The 19,253-nt window shown below is 40.0% G+C and overlaps 1 protein-coding gene across 1 annotated transcript in view; it reads right to left on the bottom strand.

The window, feature by feature from the left end:
- LOC308241167 (procollagen C-endopeptidase enhancer 2-like) overlaps positions 1–19,253 on the bottom strand; it is a gene marked incomplete at both ends in the record, with an annotated part of 76,452 nt that overhangs the window by 33,365 nt on the left and 23,834 nt on the right. Inside the window, 3 exons of the mRNA XM_080654658.1 lie at positions 1,742–1,825; positions 7,100–7,254; positions 7,829–7,835. Of these exons, the coding sequence (XP_080510784.1) occupies positions 1,742–1,825; positions 7,100–7,254; positions 7,829–7,835 (246 nt within the window). The remainder of the gene's footprint in view (positions 1–1,741; positions 1,826–7,099; positions 7,255–7,828; positions 7,836–19,253) is intronic.

The raw sequence follows: 19,253 nt of genomic DNA, 5'->3' as shown, positions 1-19,253 counted from the left end.
GGAATATATCCTAAGAAACTAGAAACACCAATCAGAAAGGATATATGCACCCCTATGTTCATAGCAGCACAATTTACAATAGCTAAGATTTGGAAACAGCCTAGGTGCCCGTCAGCAGATGACTGGATCAGAAAATTATGGTACATCTACACAATGGAATACTACGCTGCTATAAAAAAAGGAATTCCTACCATTTGCAGCAGCCTGGATGGAATTAGAGAACATTATGCTAAGTGAAATAAGCCAGGCAATGAAAGAAAAATACCACATGATCTCACTCATTTATGGAAAATAAAGAACATTATAACCTGATGGACAAAAAGATAGATACAGAGGCAGTAAAGCATCGAACAGACTGTCAAATTACAGCGGGAAGGCTGGGGAGTGTTGGGGAGAGGGGGAAAGAGATCAACCAAAGGACTTGTATGCATGCATATAAGCACACCAATGGACACAAGACACTGCGGGGGTGGGATGAGGGCATGTGACAGGGGGCAGGGGAGGCTGGGGGAAGGTCAATGGGGAAAAAAAGGAGATATATGTACTATTATATGTAACACTTTAAACAATAAAATAAAATTTAAAAAAAAGACAGGGAAGGAGATTTCCTGAAGCACCTCCTGCAGAGACAGGCTGGCTGTGGTGGCAGTGACACCTGTGCTGTTTGGTTCATTTTTATGCCTGGAAAATGAAAGTGGGGAAGGGCCCAGGTCTGCAGGGCATGCAGAGCCCCTCTAGGAGGCCCTGGGTCTGGGGTAAGCTTTTAGGTTGCGCAGCTTCCTTTTCCTGGCAAGACCTTCCTAAATCTTCCTTGTGGAAATGAGCAACATAATTAAATCTGGTATCTTTTGCTCTTGAGTAGTTTTCACAAAAAGTGCAACTATATTTTAGTGTAAAAAGCTCTTATAAATTCTAAATCGTTAGTAATGTCTCCTCAGGTTCCAATTTATAAGTGTTTCCAAATATATTTCAGATTTCCAGGTTTTAATTTAATACTTTAGAAGGACAGACATTGCAGAGGAAATGCTTTAATTTCCTGTGAGAGAGGCCAGCTTAGATACGCTTTTAATTTATTGAAGTTGAATTATCTACCTAATAAAAGAGTAACATGCTAATTGACTGTACCTTCTCGCTGCCCACCAGCTGATCAGGAGTGAGTATGCAAATTAACCCAACAAAGATGGCAAGTTAATTTGCAAATGCAGGCGCTCAGCCGCAGGGGGCGGGGTGGGACACTTGCATCATCGCAGAAAGGGAGCTCTGTCCAGAGCGAAGGCAGTGCCGGCAGCCAGGGGAAGGAAGGCCCATTCTCGAATGAATCTTTGTGCATTGGGCCTCTAGTCAATGTATAAAAAGATAACCAATACATGAAAAATATGTGAGAAAAAAGTATACAGGTTTTTGTTTGTGTGTTTTTGGTTTTGTTTTTGTTTTTTTTTTCAGAAATACTGAGCCAACCAAAATATACAGAATAGCAGTATCATGTACCAGGAGTCAAATTAAGTTTATATGAAAAAGTAAATTTTCTATATACATATTTTTCTCAGTTATGAACTCTAATATTTTGAAGAGCACAAGTCCACAAACCTCAGTGTATGGGAAAGTATTTTCTTGGGTAAATCAAGAGTGTAACTTACCCTTTACCATCACATTCATGCCAATTTCTTTGAGACTAAGCATATAGTCTCACGTTTCTTATAAGTTTCTTATAAAACCAAAGTTGCTTGGTTTTATTTCTTACCAAAATTGCTTGAACAGTAATTGCTTTCCAGAGTACCGACCCATCTACATTTTTGTTGACACATGGCCATGGTGGGTTTTAAACCTTAATTCAAAAAGGAAATACATAATATTAAGGAAAATGAATTCAAGTATAATTGGTATTTAGATATGAATCTATCACTTTAACATTCCTATTTATTTAACTGAGCCACCAATATATCATTGCAATGAAATAATTAAAGAGCATGCAAAAGAAATTCTTTATACTACCAACTACTGCTCCTTTGCTGAATTTTAAACCTGAGATAAAAGAAAACCCATAATTAGCCCTATTCTCTTCTTTTCCATAAAACTAACACTATAACCAAAAATAGAGTTTTCATTTGCCCTGCTTAGGAAAATCTAGTATAACAAATATGAACTAAAAAAATATAGGTTAACTCTTCACTTTACACAAGGAAGTCTATAGTGTCTCCCTAAAGATGGAGAGAGCTTTCTTGGTACATTTAAAACGTGCAATTACTTAAATGTGAGCAGTACAGGGTTTTTAGAAACACTGCTCATGTGTAAAGTGCGTTATATCTATAATTAGATGCAACCAATTACTAAACAATTATGTTGAGCCTGCCACGGCCTGTCTGGAAATAGTTTTGTTGTCACAACTAGGGCATGCTTCTAGCATCTAGTGGGTAGGGATGCTGCTAGATAACTTACAATGGACAGTGCCCAATAGGAAAGAATTATGTGGCCCAAAATGTGACTAGTGCCACGGTTGAGAAACCATGAGTTAACAAAATAAAATATTTAATCCCAATTACCATCATTTAAAATGTTTCAAAAATACTTGCTAATTATTCACTTATATGTGGCAATATTCTGGGAAGAACCAAGCAAAACAACTGTAACAAAATTGTACTCGTTAGGTAAGAATTTGCAATTGAAGTACTGCCCTTTTAATAGGTTCTGCGGACTCTTCTGTGAATTTATTATTTATTTACTCTTAATTTGTACCCCTACTAAACTCCAAAAAGAATCTGAAGTGGATTACAACATAAAATATATAAAATTAAATGATAAATACATATAATACCTTAATACATACACACATTTTTTTAAGACAAAGAGCTCAGTAAACACTTGAGGGAATGTTGTTCCAGAAGTTGGAGACCTAAATTTACCTAATGAATTGAACCAAAAAGTAGTGGCATTATGTTCTCCCTGATGGATGAAAGAGCATCCTTCTATGTGGATGACTGGAAGCCAGCTCCTTCTCAGCCTCCAAATGTCAGAATGGAAGTTGGGTTAGTGTCCCACACTGTTCCATCCCTCCCTTCCGTAGATCCTTGCTCTCTTGCTCTCAGTCATCAGCTACACCACCTTAATCCTCCTCACCCTACTGTCATCTCCCCACTGTCCTGCTCTTCCAGCACACACCTGATTCTCAGCCTTCCTCTCTGTGTGCTCCTGCACCTATCTTGGTGGGGCACCCTCAATGTGGTGCTCCCTCTCCATGCCATGGCCTCATCCTTCCCAGAGACTTTCTGCTCCATTTCAGTCACTCAGTCCCAGGCTCACATGTCCTCCTGTTGAAGTCTTTAGTCACCAATATCTCAAATTTAGACAGCTTCATATCCAGTATAACCACCTCTACTTCAAACTTAGTTATTGATTTACTCTCATGACTACTTTTTTTTTCTATCTTTAGTGGTCCAGCACCTCTCATTTGTTCCCAATTCATCTTTACTTCCTTGGCTGTTCCACTTAGTTTCCATTATTTCTCTCATTTTCTTGACAATACCTTAAATGTCCTTTTCCCCTTGTCCTTAAACCCTGTCTGAACCTGTGCCTGCACTCAGCTGAGTCCACAAATGGACCCTCATCGAAGTGACAAGCTGTTTGGTGGATCAACTCACTCCCCAATTTCCACAGCTCTTTTTCAAATTCTCTCATTCTCCTAACCACCTCCCTTCTCATTCTTAGCAGGTGATCCTGCCTATTTTATAGAGAGAACAGAGATCATAGAAGAAAATGTCTGCAAGATCCCCACCAAACCTTCAAAGCTGTCTTGTCTGCAGTTGCTCTCTTCTCTCCCTCCCCTGAGAGAAGAGGCTGCTCCACCTCTGGCCAGAGGTCTGTCCTGTGAGTCCTCTGGAGCAGCAGTCACCAACCTTTCAGACCTCACGGACCACCAGTGGTCCACAGACCACCAGTTGGTGACCGCTGCTCTGGAGGCCATGCCCCCCACCTTAGTAGATGTTCCCTCCTCAGGTCATCCTTCTGTCTGCCAGTATGTTCTCCATTGCTGGCTGCTTCCCATTGCCTTTAACTTCTTCTAGACACTCAAAGACTCTCTCTCTATCTCTCCTTTAGGACCAAACTTGTGGAATGAGTTGCTGGAACTTACTATGAATTTCTTCACCTTGTTCAAAACACCCAGCCCACTTACATAACTCTTGCTAGGGTCCCCAAGTCATGAAAAAGAATGGAAACATTTTAATCCTTCCCTTTTTTGAAGTTTCATCAACATTTGGCTCTACTAACCATTCCCTTCTTACAACATCCTCTTCCCAGGGTTCCCTGGCACATGCTCCTGGCTCCCCTCCCTCCTCTTTAGTTCTTGCCTTTCAGTCTCCATTACTAGCATATTCTCCCTTTAAAGTGCTGGAGTTTCTAGAGAGTTAATTTAGCCCTTCTTTCACCTCTAACCTCTTCCTAGGCAATCTCATTCTGGGTCCTGGTATCAACCATGTACTGGTGATGATTCTTAGATTTAGATATCTTGCTTAAATCTATCTTCTGGTCTGGAGGCTCATAGATATAACTGTCCACATGACATCTCCACTTGAGTATCTCATGGACACCTCAGATCCAACAAGGTCACAGCTTAACTTATGAGCCTACCCCTCTACCCAGTTCTCAACTTCAGTGAATGGTTACATTATCCCCAAGGTTTTGCAAGCCAGGGATCTGGGAGGCATTCTTGACACATACCTGATCTCCCTAGTCCAATTAATCACCAAGCCCTGTAAATATCTCCCAGATCCTTGACTTGCACAATTGTCAGTAACTCTTGACTATCTCTGTATTTTATTTATTTATTTATTTATTTATTTTAATTAATTTTACAGAGTGGAAGAGAGAAGCATTGATTTGTTGTTCCACTCATTTATACATCCATTGGTTGATTCTTATATGTGCCCTGACTGGGGATCAAATCTGAAACCTTAGCATAGTGGGATGATGCTCTAATCAACTGAGATACCCGTCAGGGCTCTCTGTATTTACATCATAGCACAGAAGTTCACCTGGACAACCACAAGAACCTATGGATCCTCTTGACCCCTAAAACCCATTCACGTCACAGTGACCAGAGTGATCTTCACAGTGTAAATCTAATTCTGAACTTTGCTTAAATCCATCAACAGTTTCCCTGACACTTAGGATAAAATCCAAAATACTTAGAGCATAAGGAAAGAGGTGGTATGGACCAAAGATGAATCTAAAAAGAGAGAATAGGGATGAAGTGTGAAGGGCCTTATATACCACATGAAGGAGTTGGGCTCCCATGCTGTCCAATTTGGTAGCCACTAAGCACATGAGGCTTTTTAAATTTCATTAAATTAAAAATTCAGTCCCTCAGTAGCACCAGCCACATTTTCAGTACTCAGTAGTGGCTAATGTACTGGGTGGCAAGGTGTAGAGAATGACTTTAAGAGGGAGACAGGCCTGGTTGGCTGTGTGTGTGTGTGTGTGCGCGCGCGCACGTGTGTGTGTGTGTGTGTGTGTGTGTGTGTGTGCGTGTGTGTGGTGGCAGGGCAAGCAGTGGGGAGGTCAGAGAGAGGTCAAAGATGACTCTCCAAGTGTGGCTCTGATGTTGTAGGCTATGTTGGGAAGCAGGTGGAGGAGCAGGTTTAGGGCAGAAAGTAGTGTAATAAAAACAAGTTGAGTTTGATAGGTTTTAATATAAATGTCTAGCAGTTGCAAAACTCTAGGAGATAATTACAAATCCATGTTTGCAATTTAAGAGAAAGTTTAGGACTGGAGATAAAAGCTAGGGAACCACTAAGCACCATGGGTGTGACCCTATAATTCACTGGAAAGAATAAGGACAGCAGGGTCCACTGAGATGAGCTGGAGTAATACTACAGTAACATGAGGCAGTACCCTTCCAGGCCACAAGGTGGCAAACTTGGGGAATGCTCAGAAAAATCTACTCTTTTAGGAGGGCCTGTCCTCGGGACAACCTTACTTGGGGAGCATACAGAAAATAGTGGACAATAAAGTTGGTCTTATTTCAAACTGCTTCATTTCTTAACCTTAGGTCCTTCCTCCTCACTTTTTTTATGCTCCCTGAATTTAGATTTTGATATCTGGGGCCTGAAATCCCAGTGAGTGGAGTTAACAGGATGTAGAGACTAGATACAGGGAACCCTTCCTGTCTCTCCAATTCTTAGATCATGTCCCAGACCAGAGTTTCCCAACTGACTTCTAGAATATGTCAAATATTTTTGTTTGATTTACTCTAACAAAAGATGTACTATATTTTGTATGACACATTTTGGAGTGAAGCAAAAAAAAAAAAAATTAAAAAGTACAAATACTGGCAGATGTGAAAACAGGCATAGTATTTTAACCTAAAATACTATAATTCTATGTAATAAAAAGAAAACCATAATTTTATAAGTGCCAGAAAAGAAAAAGTAGTCTAATAATGATCTGTTATGTGGGTTCCTAGTAATTTTTAACTGGTCATAATTTTTTAAGATGACGTTTACAAATTATTAGCTTAGCCCTGGCTGATGTGGCTCAGTTGTTTAGAGCATGGTCCCCATACATCAGGAGGTGGCAGGTTTGATTCCCAGTCAGGGCACACACCCAGGTTTTGGTATGCAGATGGGAGGCAACCAATCAATGTTTCTTTCTCACATCAATGTAAACTCTCCCTCTCTTCTAAAAATCCATTTAAAAAGTATTAGCTTAGGATTCTTTTCTTTAAAAAATATTTTTATTGATTTCAGAGAGGAAGGGAGAGAGAGAGATGGAAACATCAATGATGAGAGAGAATCACTGATTGGCTGCCTCCTGCATGCCCCCCACTGGGCATGTGCCTTTGACTGGAATCGAACCCAGGACCCCTCAGTCCACAGGCCAATGCTCTATCTACTGAGCCAAACCAGCTTTGGCTTAGCTTATTATTCTTATACCTTATACTTTTCTTTCATTAATGGAGTCATATTAATCTCTTATGTATTGTTTTCATCTTATTTAACTTATTTTAGTTTTAAATAACTTCCTTTTATTTGATTTTTTTCTACTTTCAAAAGACTTTTTAACACTCCTTAAATTTATGTACAAATTTCAAAACAGAAAAACTCACCTGCAATTACAGTGACTGTGGTGGTCATTGGCAGTGCTGTAGTTGTAGGTGATTTTTTTGGTCTGAATTTGTAGTGACCAATAAATCCATATGCAGTTAAGCTTAAGTCTGAGAAAAACTGAATGAGAAGTTCATGTCTTTCAGATACAATTGGCCTAAAGGAACAAAAACATGTTTAAGTGGATATATTTTAAAGTTTAGGTGGTACCTCTCTGAAATGTAGAATTTTCTAGGTTTCCATTAATTTCTGACAAATTACTACTTGTTTAAACTTAAAAGCTAAAATGCTTTAAAAAGGTGAAAGCCTTAATCTGCTCAATGTTAATGCTAATAGCTAATATTCACTGAGTGTTTGCCAAGTTAGGCACTGTGTTTTGTGTAAACCCTCTGCACTACAACCCTATTACTATCCCCTTCTTATGGAATAGGCAACTGATGTTCAGAGTTCAGTGATTCGCCCAAGGCCCTATAGCTAGTGTGTAGGAGAGCTGGGACTTGACGCCATAGACTGCAGTAGACATATAGACCAGTGTAAACACTGAAGCTGAGCTGGTTCGTCATAAGCACCTCAGGATTTATATGGATGTGGGAACTACACAGCTTCTCTGAGTGAAGACTCTGGGTCTAGCTGGCCTGGGGAGCTAGGGATGCTGGCCATGAGAATCAGATAAAGAAATTTAATGAAGAAATTTCCAGGTGCTGTGAAGACACTACCCAAGGGCTGGCTACCTATCACCTGGATACAAGAAAGCCATTAGAGTTTAATTGAAATTCCATTTCATTGTTTTTTTTCATTTAGTACTGCAGTGCTCCATTTTTTAATTATTTTATTCCCATTTTTTATTGATATTCAAGGGGTGGGGGGAGGAGAAACACTGATTTGTTGTTCCACTTATTTATGCATCCATTGGTTGTTTCTTTTTTTAAAATATTTTATTGCTTTTTTACAGAGAGGAAGAGAGAGGGATAGAAAGTTAGAAACATCGATGAGAGACATCAATCAGCTGCCTCCTGCACGCCCCCTACTGAGGATGTGCCCGCAACCCAGGTACATGCCCTTGACCAGAATCGAACCTGGGACCCTTCAGTCTGCAGGCCGACGCTCTATACACTGAGCCAAACCGGTTAGGGCTGGTTGTTTCTTATTATGTGCCCTGTCCAGGGATCAAACCCAAAACCTGGGTGTATTGAGAGGGTGCTCTAACCACCTGACTACAGGCCAGGGCCCATTTCTTTGTTGTTGTTTTTTTTGTTAATCCTCACCCAAGGATATTTTTCCATTGATTTTTTTTTTTTCTTTTGGGAGAGTGGAAGAGAAAGGGAAAGACAGAGATAAATATCAATGTGAGAGAAACACATCGATTGGTTGCCTCCTGCACGAGCCCCGGGCAGGGCCTGGGCCGGGGAGGAGCCTGCAACCAAGGTACGTTCCCTTGACTGGAATCAAACCTGGAACCTTTTGTTCCACAGGCCAATGCTCTATCCACTGAGCTAAACCGGCTAGGGCCCCATTTCATTTTTAATGTGTCTTATGCATGCCTGCAGTGGAAGCATTTCTGTTCATAATCTTCGTAGCAAAATGTTATGAAGGGGAGAGCAAGTGATTATTTTGTTTTGGTGCTCATAATGACATCATTAAAAACTCCAGTTTTAGGGGTACTAAAGATTTAATGGTGATAATAACTGAGGCTTAAAAGCTCTCTTAAATCTCAGGGGATTTCATTTGAGCTTCTGCTATCATTATTTAAACAATGGTAAAAATGCTGTTTGGCTAATTCTACTTAAAAACTAATTAAGTGGAAACATTAAATGTCATTTGAGTTAATTGAGGGTTTGACTAAAGTCCTTTTTTGAGGCATCTTCTCAGCAGAATCACTTCTTAGGCATCAGGGACAGCCTATGCTGCGGCAGCCGTTCCCCCCTCTCTCAGCTTATTTCAGCGGGAGGTCTGTACTTGAGCCAACCAGTCAGAAAAACTGCAAGATCTCTTTTGCCCTGAAGGTTATTACTTTCTGAGCCAAGGGACTCAGCAGACCTAAGAATGAACTCATGACGTGCTTTTAGTCTAGTCACAAAAATGACCTAGGAGATCATTGTGTAGATGTACCATAGTTTTCTGATCCAGTCATCTGCTGATGGGCACCTAGGCTGTTTCCAAATCTTAGCTATTGTAAATTGTGCTGCTATGAACATAGGGGTGCATATATCCTTTTTGATTAGTGTTTCTAGTTTCTTAGGATATATTATCAAATAATGCTTCTGAGAATCAAGACTTTCACAGAAATATTCTGTCTTGGTTTTGAAAACATATTCCTTTAAAGAAATACAAACAGTGTGCTTGAAACACAATTCTCAACTACAGTTACAAATAAAATGTTACTGTTGTTTCAACAATAAAATAACAAAAAGCAATTATTATAAACACCAAAAGAAACCTTAAACCCAACCCAGCAAGCCTTCTAGGCAGGATGTTATAATTATAGTGACCATTCACTGCCTTTTCCATGAACTAATCTTGGGAGCTATATTGGAAATCAAATTTTCTCAAGGAAAAGTATTTTAGTAACAGTCACATTTTTGTTATGCTGCTACTTAGCTTTGTATGAATGTGATTATGTGACAGAATCACAGTGCCATAAATTTACTGAGGGGCATGTGTTGCATTTGCAAATTAATGTTACAAATCACTAAGAAGGAAAGAGGAAATCTCACTTGGATCCACTCTGCCCTGGCAAAGCCCAGGAGTAGATTGAGGAGGCTGCTTCATTTCTTACAGCTGGCTACATAGGTTCTTGCATTCCACAGTCTTCCCCTTCTTTAATCATAGTCAATCAACCACAATGTCCTGCAAATTTTGCCTCCTAAACGTTTCTTGACCCACCACCTGCTCTTCTCTCCTAGCCCTCCCTACCTCCTGGTCTTTATCTAGACCACTGCACAGCCTCCTGGCCAACCTCCCTGCTCAGCAGTCTAGGATGGGGTTCTAGGGAAACAGGTCTGTCACTGCGTACCAACCTGTACTTCCAGGGCCCCAATGTCTGCAATATGTGAAACCAAATTGAACCTACCTACCTCATCTCTCTCTAGGCCCCAACTCAAGGTTTAGGCTCCAGAAGAGCATCTGTCTGCCCTGTGTCTGTGCTAACAGAGCTGCCTCTGGTTGGAATGAGCCTGTCCTCCCTTCTGCCTCCAACTCCATCTCTTCCCTCAAGAAACACCATCTCCTCCAAGAGGTATCCCTGACCTCCCTCCGCTTGTTAGAAACGACCCAGCGTATTACTTTACCTTGTTTCGCTCCCTCCCACTACTTACCAGCATTAATCTCTGTGTTCCAGGTGCCTCACTTAGTGCCCACACATGCTGGCGTGTAGTAAATGTTTCCGAACTGAATTCCATGCTATTGATAGTGCACTAATCACACACAGGGATGATGTGATAACCCCCAACCACAACACTTCTCCTTCTAGCATACTTTTTTTTGTATCCTCACCCTAGAAGGATTTTTTTTTTTAACTGAGGGAGAGGGGAAGGGGAGGGGGAGGAGGGAGTGAAGAAGGAAGGGGAGGGGATGGGAAGAGAGAGCGCAACAGAAACAATAATAGGTCGGCTCCCAACTGGAGATCAAATTGTAACTTAGGTATGTGCCCTGACTTAAAATTGAACCTGAAACCTTCAATTCCAATATTGTTAGTGGTATCAATTCTTCCTATTCATGAGAATAGTATATAGTGCCATTTATTTAGGTCTTTTAAAATATATTAATAAGGCTTTATCATTTTCTTATTAAGGCCTTGCACAAGATTTGTAAAATCCATTCTTGAGTATTTTATATTTTGTTGCTATTAAAATATATTTTAAACATACAAATTTTAAATTAAAGCTATTTTAAAAAGATATTCTTGAATAAATTAATGTTTTCAACAAATAAACAAATAAATCTGCAAGTCACACTTTAATCCGGTGATGTATGAAATAGATTTTCTAAATTCAAGCCAATCTTGAATTCCTGGTCAAAGAGTATTTTTTATACACTGTTAGGTTTGGCTTGCTAGTATTTTTTTCTTTTTGCAAGGAAAAAAAATACTTTATTTTTCATCACATTCATTAGTGAGATTGGTTTCTAATATTCTTTTCTGGTAATGTCCTTACCTAGTTTGAGTGTCAATTTATATGAGCCTTATAAAATTAGTTGTGGAACAACCCTATTTTTTGATGGAAGAATCTGTGTAGTGCTGAAATTATTCATTCCTGGAATGTTGGTTAGAATGGATGGAGAAATGCAATCTGGGTCTGTTCACCCACCCCTTGATCACTTTTAGCTAGATATCAAATTTCTTTAATAATTATTTGGCAATTCTGAATTGTTCTTTCTTCTTTTTTAAGTGACTATTATATTTCATTTGAAATGAAAGTTAACCGTTATTTTTAAAAAATCTTTATTGTTGAGTGTATTACAGATGTCCCCCTCTTTTCTCCCTCCACTCAGTTCCCGCCCCACCCCAGGCCTTCACCACCCTATTGTGTCCATAGGTAATGCATATGTGCATGTAAGTTCTTTAGTTAATCTTTCCAACCCCTCCCCCCTTCCCACTGAGATTCAACAGTCTGTTCCATGTTTTTATTCCTCTGATTCTATTTATTCACCAGTTTATTTTGTTCATTAGATTTCTTGTTCAATTGATTCTTAGATTTAATTGTCAATAGATACGTATTTAATGCCATTTTATTGCTCATATTTTTATCTCTTCCCCTCCTCCTTCTCCTCCACCTCCTCCTCCTTCTTCCTCTTGTTAAAGAATACCCTTTTTCTTCTTCCTCTTCTTAAAAAATACTCTTCAACATTTCATGTAATACTGGTTTGGGGGGATGAACTCCTTTAGCTTTTTCTTGTCTGTGAAGCTCTTTGTCTGACTTTTAATTCTACAGTAAATGATAACTTTGCTGGGGAGAGTAATCTTGGTTATAGGTCCTTGCTATTCATCACTTTGAATATTTCTTGCTATTCCTTTCTGCCCTGCAAAGTTTCTGTTAAGAAATCAGCTGTCAGTCATATGGGTGTTCCCTTGTAGGTAACTGCTTTTCTCTTGCTGCTTTTAATATTCTCTCTTTGTCTTTAACCCTTGGCATTTTAATTATGATGTGTCTTGGTGTGGACCTCTTTGGGTTCCTCTTGTTTGGGACTCTTATGCTTCCTGGACTTGTAAGTCTATTTCTGTCCAGCTGAGGTCCAGCTGTGAAGCAAGCAAACTGGTACTAGTGCCAGGTCTTGAGCCATTTACTGATGGGTTTGGGGCATGACACCAGCTGCAGCTTGTTTGAGAGATTTTAGGAAAGTCTGAAGCCTAAGCCAGGACAGGCCATTCATATGAAAAAGCTGCTGCAAACAGCTTGGATGGGTCTCCAAATCAGATTGGGAGAGGTCTCAGGGAATCACCAGGGCTGAGCAAACAGTGTGAGCCAGGCTGATGAAGACTCAGATATGGCTGCCAGTCAGCCCTGTGACAGGGGAGGTCTTAGCACAGGAACAATGACCCCTGTGAGCAACCCCATCTGGGAGAAAGCTACCCCTGAGCTCCTGCCCTGATGCCAGACAATCCAGTTCCTCCCCCTGTCCCTAGATTCCCCCAAAGTTGCCCGGTGCTGAAGCTCAGATGACGTGAGACTGTGAAAGTTTGTGTGTGGGTCTTTTAATAGGACCTGGTACTCCAGCAGCCTCTGTGCCACTCAGCCACAATCCCTGCTGGTTTTTACAGCCCGAAATTACAGAGACTTCTCTTCTCAGCTCTGGAACTCTGGGCTGGGGGTCTGGTGTAGGGCTGAGACCCCTTGCTTCTCATGGGTGGCCTCCACAGGGAAGATCTCCCTCCTGATTAATAAAATGGCACACATGGATGTCAGATCAGCCAGTTCCAAGACTCCACCCCCTCCTACTAGTCTCAATGTGCTTTCTTCTTTACTTCTCTAGTTGTAGAACATCCATTCAGCCAGATTTCAGGAGTTCTGAATGACGGTTGTTCTATATTTTAGTTGTAATATTGATATGGTTGTGGGAGGCGGCGAGTACCTGTGTTTACCTACACCACCATCAACTTCACCAAAAGCTAACGTTTACACCATTAAGTATAGTGTCTAAATTCTGGGCATGAGGGAGGCTGGCTATGCATTCTATTTGTATTGCTTTTTTATTTTACATTTATTTATTGAATTTATTGAGATCACAATAGTTAATACAATTATATAGGTTCCAGGTACAATTCTATAATACATCATCTGTATATTGCATTGTGTTCACCACCTCAAGTCATATCCATTTTTGCTTGAAAAATGTATTTTCCCCTGTTGTTGGATGCAGTGTTCTCTGTGCCTTAGACCAAGCCTATTAATTATTTTTTTAATCTTCAGCATCTGAATTTCCCATCTTTCTGTAATTCACAGTTAATCTGTCAATTATTTAAAGAGATGTGTTTAAAATCTCCTACTATAAAGTGGACTTTGTAGATCTATCTTTTAGTTTTTATTCATTTATTTTTTTGTATTACACATTATTGACATACATGCAAGTTTATAACTTCTGATAAATTGCACTTTTTAATCATTATATAGTAACTATTTCTAGTAATGCTTTCTGTCCCAAATCTACTTTGTCTTGATATCAATAAAGCTATGCCACTTTTCTTCAATTAGCATTTTTTCCAATATCTTTTTTCTATTATTTTATTCTCAAATGCTCAGTCTTGTTTTTTATGTGTGTGTGTGTTTTTAAATGTCTTATAAACAGCACATGACTGGATTCTGCTGTTATCCAGTCTAACAGTCTTTACCTTCCCATTAATGATTTGATCCATTTGTATTTATATTGATTACAAATATATCTGGAGATATTTCTACCATCCCATTTTTTGCTTTTTATTTGGCCTACCTTTTTGATGTTTCTCTTTTCCCCTTTTCTTTTTAGATCTAATACTTTTTCTCATTTCATGTTTTTCCTCCAGTGTTTTGGAAGTTAAAGACTTCTACTTGTTCTAGAGGTTATCCTAAATTTAACATCCCTATTTACTTTAGCAAATTATAAAGTTTAATAATATCTTCACTCTAATGTCAAGTAATACAAGGACCTCAGAACCCTTCAACACTTATGACCAATACCTTTGTCCATTGTTTGCTCCTGCACCCTTTATTCTGTGACCATTATCTTCCTGCCTGAAGTACATAATGAAGTTTCTTTGGTTAGAATATGTTGGTAGTAAACTCTCTCAGCTCTTGTTTAACTGAAAAGGTGTTGATTTCACCCACATTCACAAAAGAGGTTTTTCACAATCCAAGTTTAATAGTTACTTTGTCTCAGTACTTTGAAGACATTCTTCTAAGATCTTCTAACTTACACTGTTGCTGTTGAGAAGTTAGTTATTAAGTTATGTCTTTCCTTTGTGATAACATGCCTTTATCTCTGGCTGTTTTTAACATCCCTCTCTTCTGTTCTGTGGTTTTACTATAAAACACATAGGAATGGGTATCTATATACATAAAACCTTAATATGCAAATAAACTAAAACCCCAATATACAAATGGTAGATCAACTGAACAACTGGTTGCTATGACGTGCGCTGACCACTGGGGGGGGTGTGTCCATGGAACATGGCAGGTGTCAGCAGCAGAGGACAGAGCATGGAACATGGCGGGCATTGGTCGCAGCCAGATGGTGGAGCAGGTGAGCGGGGGTGCCAGACCAAGGCGGGTCCCCAGTTGCTGTCATCAGGGCGAGCCTCTGGTGGTTATTGAAAATTCTTTGCTCCTGCATGCCATGGTCCCACCCTGCACTTGTACCCACTGCCAGCACCCGGCGCTGGCCCTGATCTCTCGGCACCATCAGCAGGTGCGAGTGGCGGCTGCAAGCCCCAATGGCCCCTCAGGGCTTCTCCACCTCTCCCTGTTCCTGAGGGGCGATTGAGGCAGCAACAACCACTGGCACCTGCTGATGGCGCCTGCCCCACTCACACCCATTGCTGGCACCAGCCCCAATCACTCTGCACCATCAGTGGGTGCGAGCGAAGCCAACGCCATCAGCACGTGGGAGCAGCAGTGGTGGGAGCGGGGCTGCTAGCAGACAGGGAAATGAGGACCACAGCGGGAGGGGCTGGGTGGGGGCACGGAGGATGGGCTGAGACCCACCCCTGTGCCAACCACAGCCTAGTGGCCCACAGTTCCTGTCAAGGTGCACGAATTTGTGCACTGAGCCCCTAGTCCTATATAATAAAAGCCCAATATGCAAATTGACCAAACAGAGGAATGACTGGGTGTTATGATATGCACTGACCACCAGGGGGCAGACGCTCAAAGCAGGAGCTGCCCCCAGCTCACAGACCCCAGGCCAGCCAAGTCAGGTGCCAGCAGGGGTCCCCCAATCACCCCACAGATTGGCCCTGATCGCCGGCCAGGCCTAGGGACCCTACCAATGCATGAATTTCTTGCATTGGGCTTCTAGTATTATATACTATATATGTCGCTTAGGATTTATTGAGTTTTTAATTTGATGATTGATATCTTTCATCCACATTGGAAAAGTATCAGCTATTATTTCTTCAAACATTACATTTCCTACATTGTCTGTTTTCTGTTAGAGGACTCTGATTATATGTGTGTTAAACATTTGACGTCCTTTCACTCTGGCCTCTGTGCCTCTGAACACCTCCTTCTCTTCTCCATCTATCTATCTATGCTACATTCCAGCTAATTATCTCACATCTATTTCTCAGTTCCCTAATTTTTGGAGCTATGTCTTATCAGTAATTTAACACATACATTAAGTTTTTTTGTTTAAATTATTATATGTCTCAGTTCTAAAAATTCTCTTAGGCTCTTGGTTAAACCTGTTCGAACATTTCTGAAAGTCTCTTGTTTCTTAGTCATATTTTGAACACCCTGCACTGTGTATTTGGTTGGCATATTTCTTTAAGCATACACATTTCACATTCTGTCTCATACTTTTTATAAATGCCTCTGTGGGTCTGACTATACTGCTTATTTGTCCTGATTCTTTTTTATGTTGGCTTTCCTTGGTGCTTTGTGCTTTTTTATTGGGAAACTATGTTTTTTAAAACTTTATTTATAGGTATTCTTTTTTTTAATTTAAATTCTTTATTGTCTAAAGTATTACCTGAGTCTACTTTTTCCCCCATTGACCACTCCCCAGACGCTCCCACCACCCAGCATGGCCAATGGTGAACCTGAGGAGGGGTGTTGAAGGATTAAAGTAGGCGTCCTCAAACTACGGCCCGCGGGCCACATGCGGCCCGCTGAGGACATTTATCCGGCCCGCCGGGTGCCGCTGCCTGTCCTGCTTAGCAGCCGACTCGTCCCGGGCCCGCAGTGCGCATAGGAATTTGTTCATAGTTTTTTTTAAAAAACTATAGTCCGGCCCTCCAACGGTCTGAGGGACAGTGAACTGGCCCCCTGTTTAAAAAGTTTGAGGACCCCTGGATTAAAGGATACAGACAAGAGAATACAGTTGGGGCCAGGTGGATCACTATGCCTGGATGAGGAAACAGTGACCCTGCCTGTAAGCAGGATCTTTATTTTATAGTCAGATTACACAAAGCAAAACAAAGGCAAGATGTTTACAATGTTCTTGTGAATTTCAAATCTGCTTCTTTCCTCTTCTTGCCATTCTCTGAACTCTATCAAGCTTTGTTTAGGCAGCACTTGCTGCACCCCCCACAGCCCACAGCCCATAGCTACCTAGGACTGCAGGGCAGACTATAAGGTCAAGCTTACAACGATAGCCTTTTGGCTATAATTGTGCTGGGAGGGCTTTGCCCTCCAAGCTGGGACTTGTATGTGGCTTTGCCATAAGTCAGTCCAAGGCTTGATCCAGTCCAAATGCTGTAGCTGCTCTCCACAGTCTAGTTTCACTTTTATGAATGTATCTGTCCAATTTTCCCAACACCATTTATTGAAGAGACTGTCTTGACTCCATTGTATGCTCATGCCTATGCCAAATATTAATTGAGCATAATGCCTTGGGTTGATCTCTGGGTTCTCTGTTCTGTTCCATTGGTCTATATGTGTGTTATTGTGCCAGTACCAGGCAGTTTTGAGAACCGTGGCTTGGTAATATAGCTTGATATCTGGTATTGTGATCCCTCCAACGTTGTTCTTCTTTCTCAGGTTGTTGCAGCTATTCAGGGTCTTTTTATATTCCAGATGACTTTTTTGGAGAGTTTGTTCTAGGTCTTTGAAGTATGCCATTGGTATTTTAATGGGGAGTGCATTGAATCTATAGATTGCTTTGGGTAGTATGGACATTTTAATGATGTTGATTCTACCAATCCATGAACACAGTATATTCTTCCATTTGTTTATGTCTTCCTCTATCTCTTTTTTCAGCGTCCTATAATTTTCTGAGTACAGGTCCTTTACCTCCTTGGTTAAGTTTATTCCTGGTACCTTAATTTTTATGTTGTGATGGTAAATGAGATTTTTGTTTGTTTGTTTCTCTTTCTGTGAGTTCATTATTCGTGTATAAAAAAGCCATAGATTTCTGGATATTAATTTTATATCCTGCTACATTGCCAAATTCATTTATTAAGTCTATTATGTTTTTATTGGAGTCTATAGGGTTTTCTCTGTACAATGTCATGTCATCTGCAAATAATTACAGTTTTATTTCTTCTTTTCCAATTTGGATGCCTTTTGTTTCTTTTTCTTGTCGTATCTCTATGGCTAGCACTTCCAGTACTATGTTGAACAGGAGTGGTGAAAGTGGGCATCCCTGTCTTGTCCCTGTTCTTAGGGGAAATGGTTTTAGTTTTTGCCCATTGAGTACAAGGTGGGCTATAGGTTTGCCATATATGGCTTTTATTATGTTGAGCTCTGATCCTTCTATTTCCACTTTCTGAGAGTTTTTATCAGGAAAGGATGTTGGATTTTGTCAAATGCCTTTTCTGCATCAATTGATATTATGTGATTTTTGTCTCTCAATTTGTTTATGTGATGTATCATGTTTATTGATTTGCAAATATTGTACCAGCCTTGCATCCCTGGAATAAATCCTACTTGGTCATGGTGTATGATTTTTCTGATGTAATGCTGGATCCAATTTGCTAGAATTTTGTTGAGGATTTTAGCATCTATATTCATCAGGGATATTGACCTGTAATTCTCTATCTTTGTAGTGTCTTCATCTGGTTTTGGTATTAGGGTAATGCTGGCTTCATAAAAAGAACTTGGAAGTGTTGCCTTCCTCTTGAATTTTTTAGAATAGTGTGAGAAGGATAGGTTTTAGTACTTTTTTTTGAATGTTTGGTAAAACTCCCTTGTGAAGCCGTCTGGTCCAGGGCTTTTGTTTGCTGGAAGCTTTTTTTATTACTGTTCCAATGTCATCAGTAGTTATCAGCCTATTCAATTTTTTTTTCTTCCTGATTGAGTTTTGGAAGCTTGTATTTTTCTAGGAATATGTCCATTACATCAAAGTTGTCCAATTTGTTGGAGTAGAGTTGTTTGTAGTATTTATTTGTTGTTGTTGTTGTTTTGTTGTTTTGTTGTTTTTTTTGTTGTTGTTGTTTTTCTTACAATCCTTTGTATGTCTGCGGGGTCGGTTGTTACTTCACCTCTTTCATTTCTGATTTTGGTTATTTGGGTCCTCTCTGTTTGTTTCTTGGTGAGCCTGACTAGAGGTTCATGCATGTTGTTTATCCTTTCAAAGAACCACCTCTTGGTTTCTTTGATCTTTTGTATTGTTTCTTTGTTCTCTATGTCATTTATTTCCACTGTGATCTTTATTATTTCCTTCCTTCTCCTTACTCTGGGATTTTCTTGTTGATCTCTTTCTAATTCTTTCAGTGTTAGGGTTAGATAATTTATTACTATTTTTTCTTGTTTTTTGAGGTAGGCCTGTAGAGCTATGAACTTCCCTCTCAGGACTGCTTTCATTGTGTCCCATAGATTTTGGATTGTTCTGTTTTCATTGTCATTTGTTTCCAGAATGCTTTTTATTTCTTCTTTGATCTTGTTGGTAACACAATCATTGTTTAATAGCATGCTATTTAGCCTCCAAGTGTTTCATTTTTTTTCATTGTTTTTATTATAGTTGATTTCTAATTTTATTCCATTGTGATCTGAGAAGATGCTTGATATGATTTCTATCTTCTTGAATATG

Source organism: Plecotus auritus (assembly GCF_963455305.1).
Source record: "Plecotus auritus genome assembly, chromosome: 2".
NCBI classification, from domain to species: Eukaryota; Metazoa; Chordata; class Mammalia; order Chiroptera; family Vespertilionidae; genus Plecotus; species Plecotus auritus.
The sequence above is the reverse complement of the archived record's forward strand: the minus strand, read 5'-3'. Positions and strand labels throughout refer to the sequence as shown.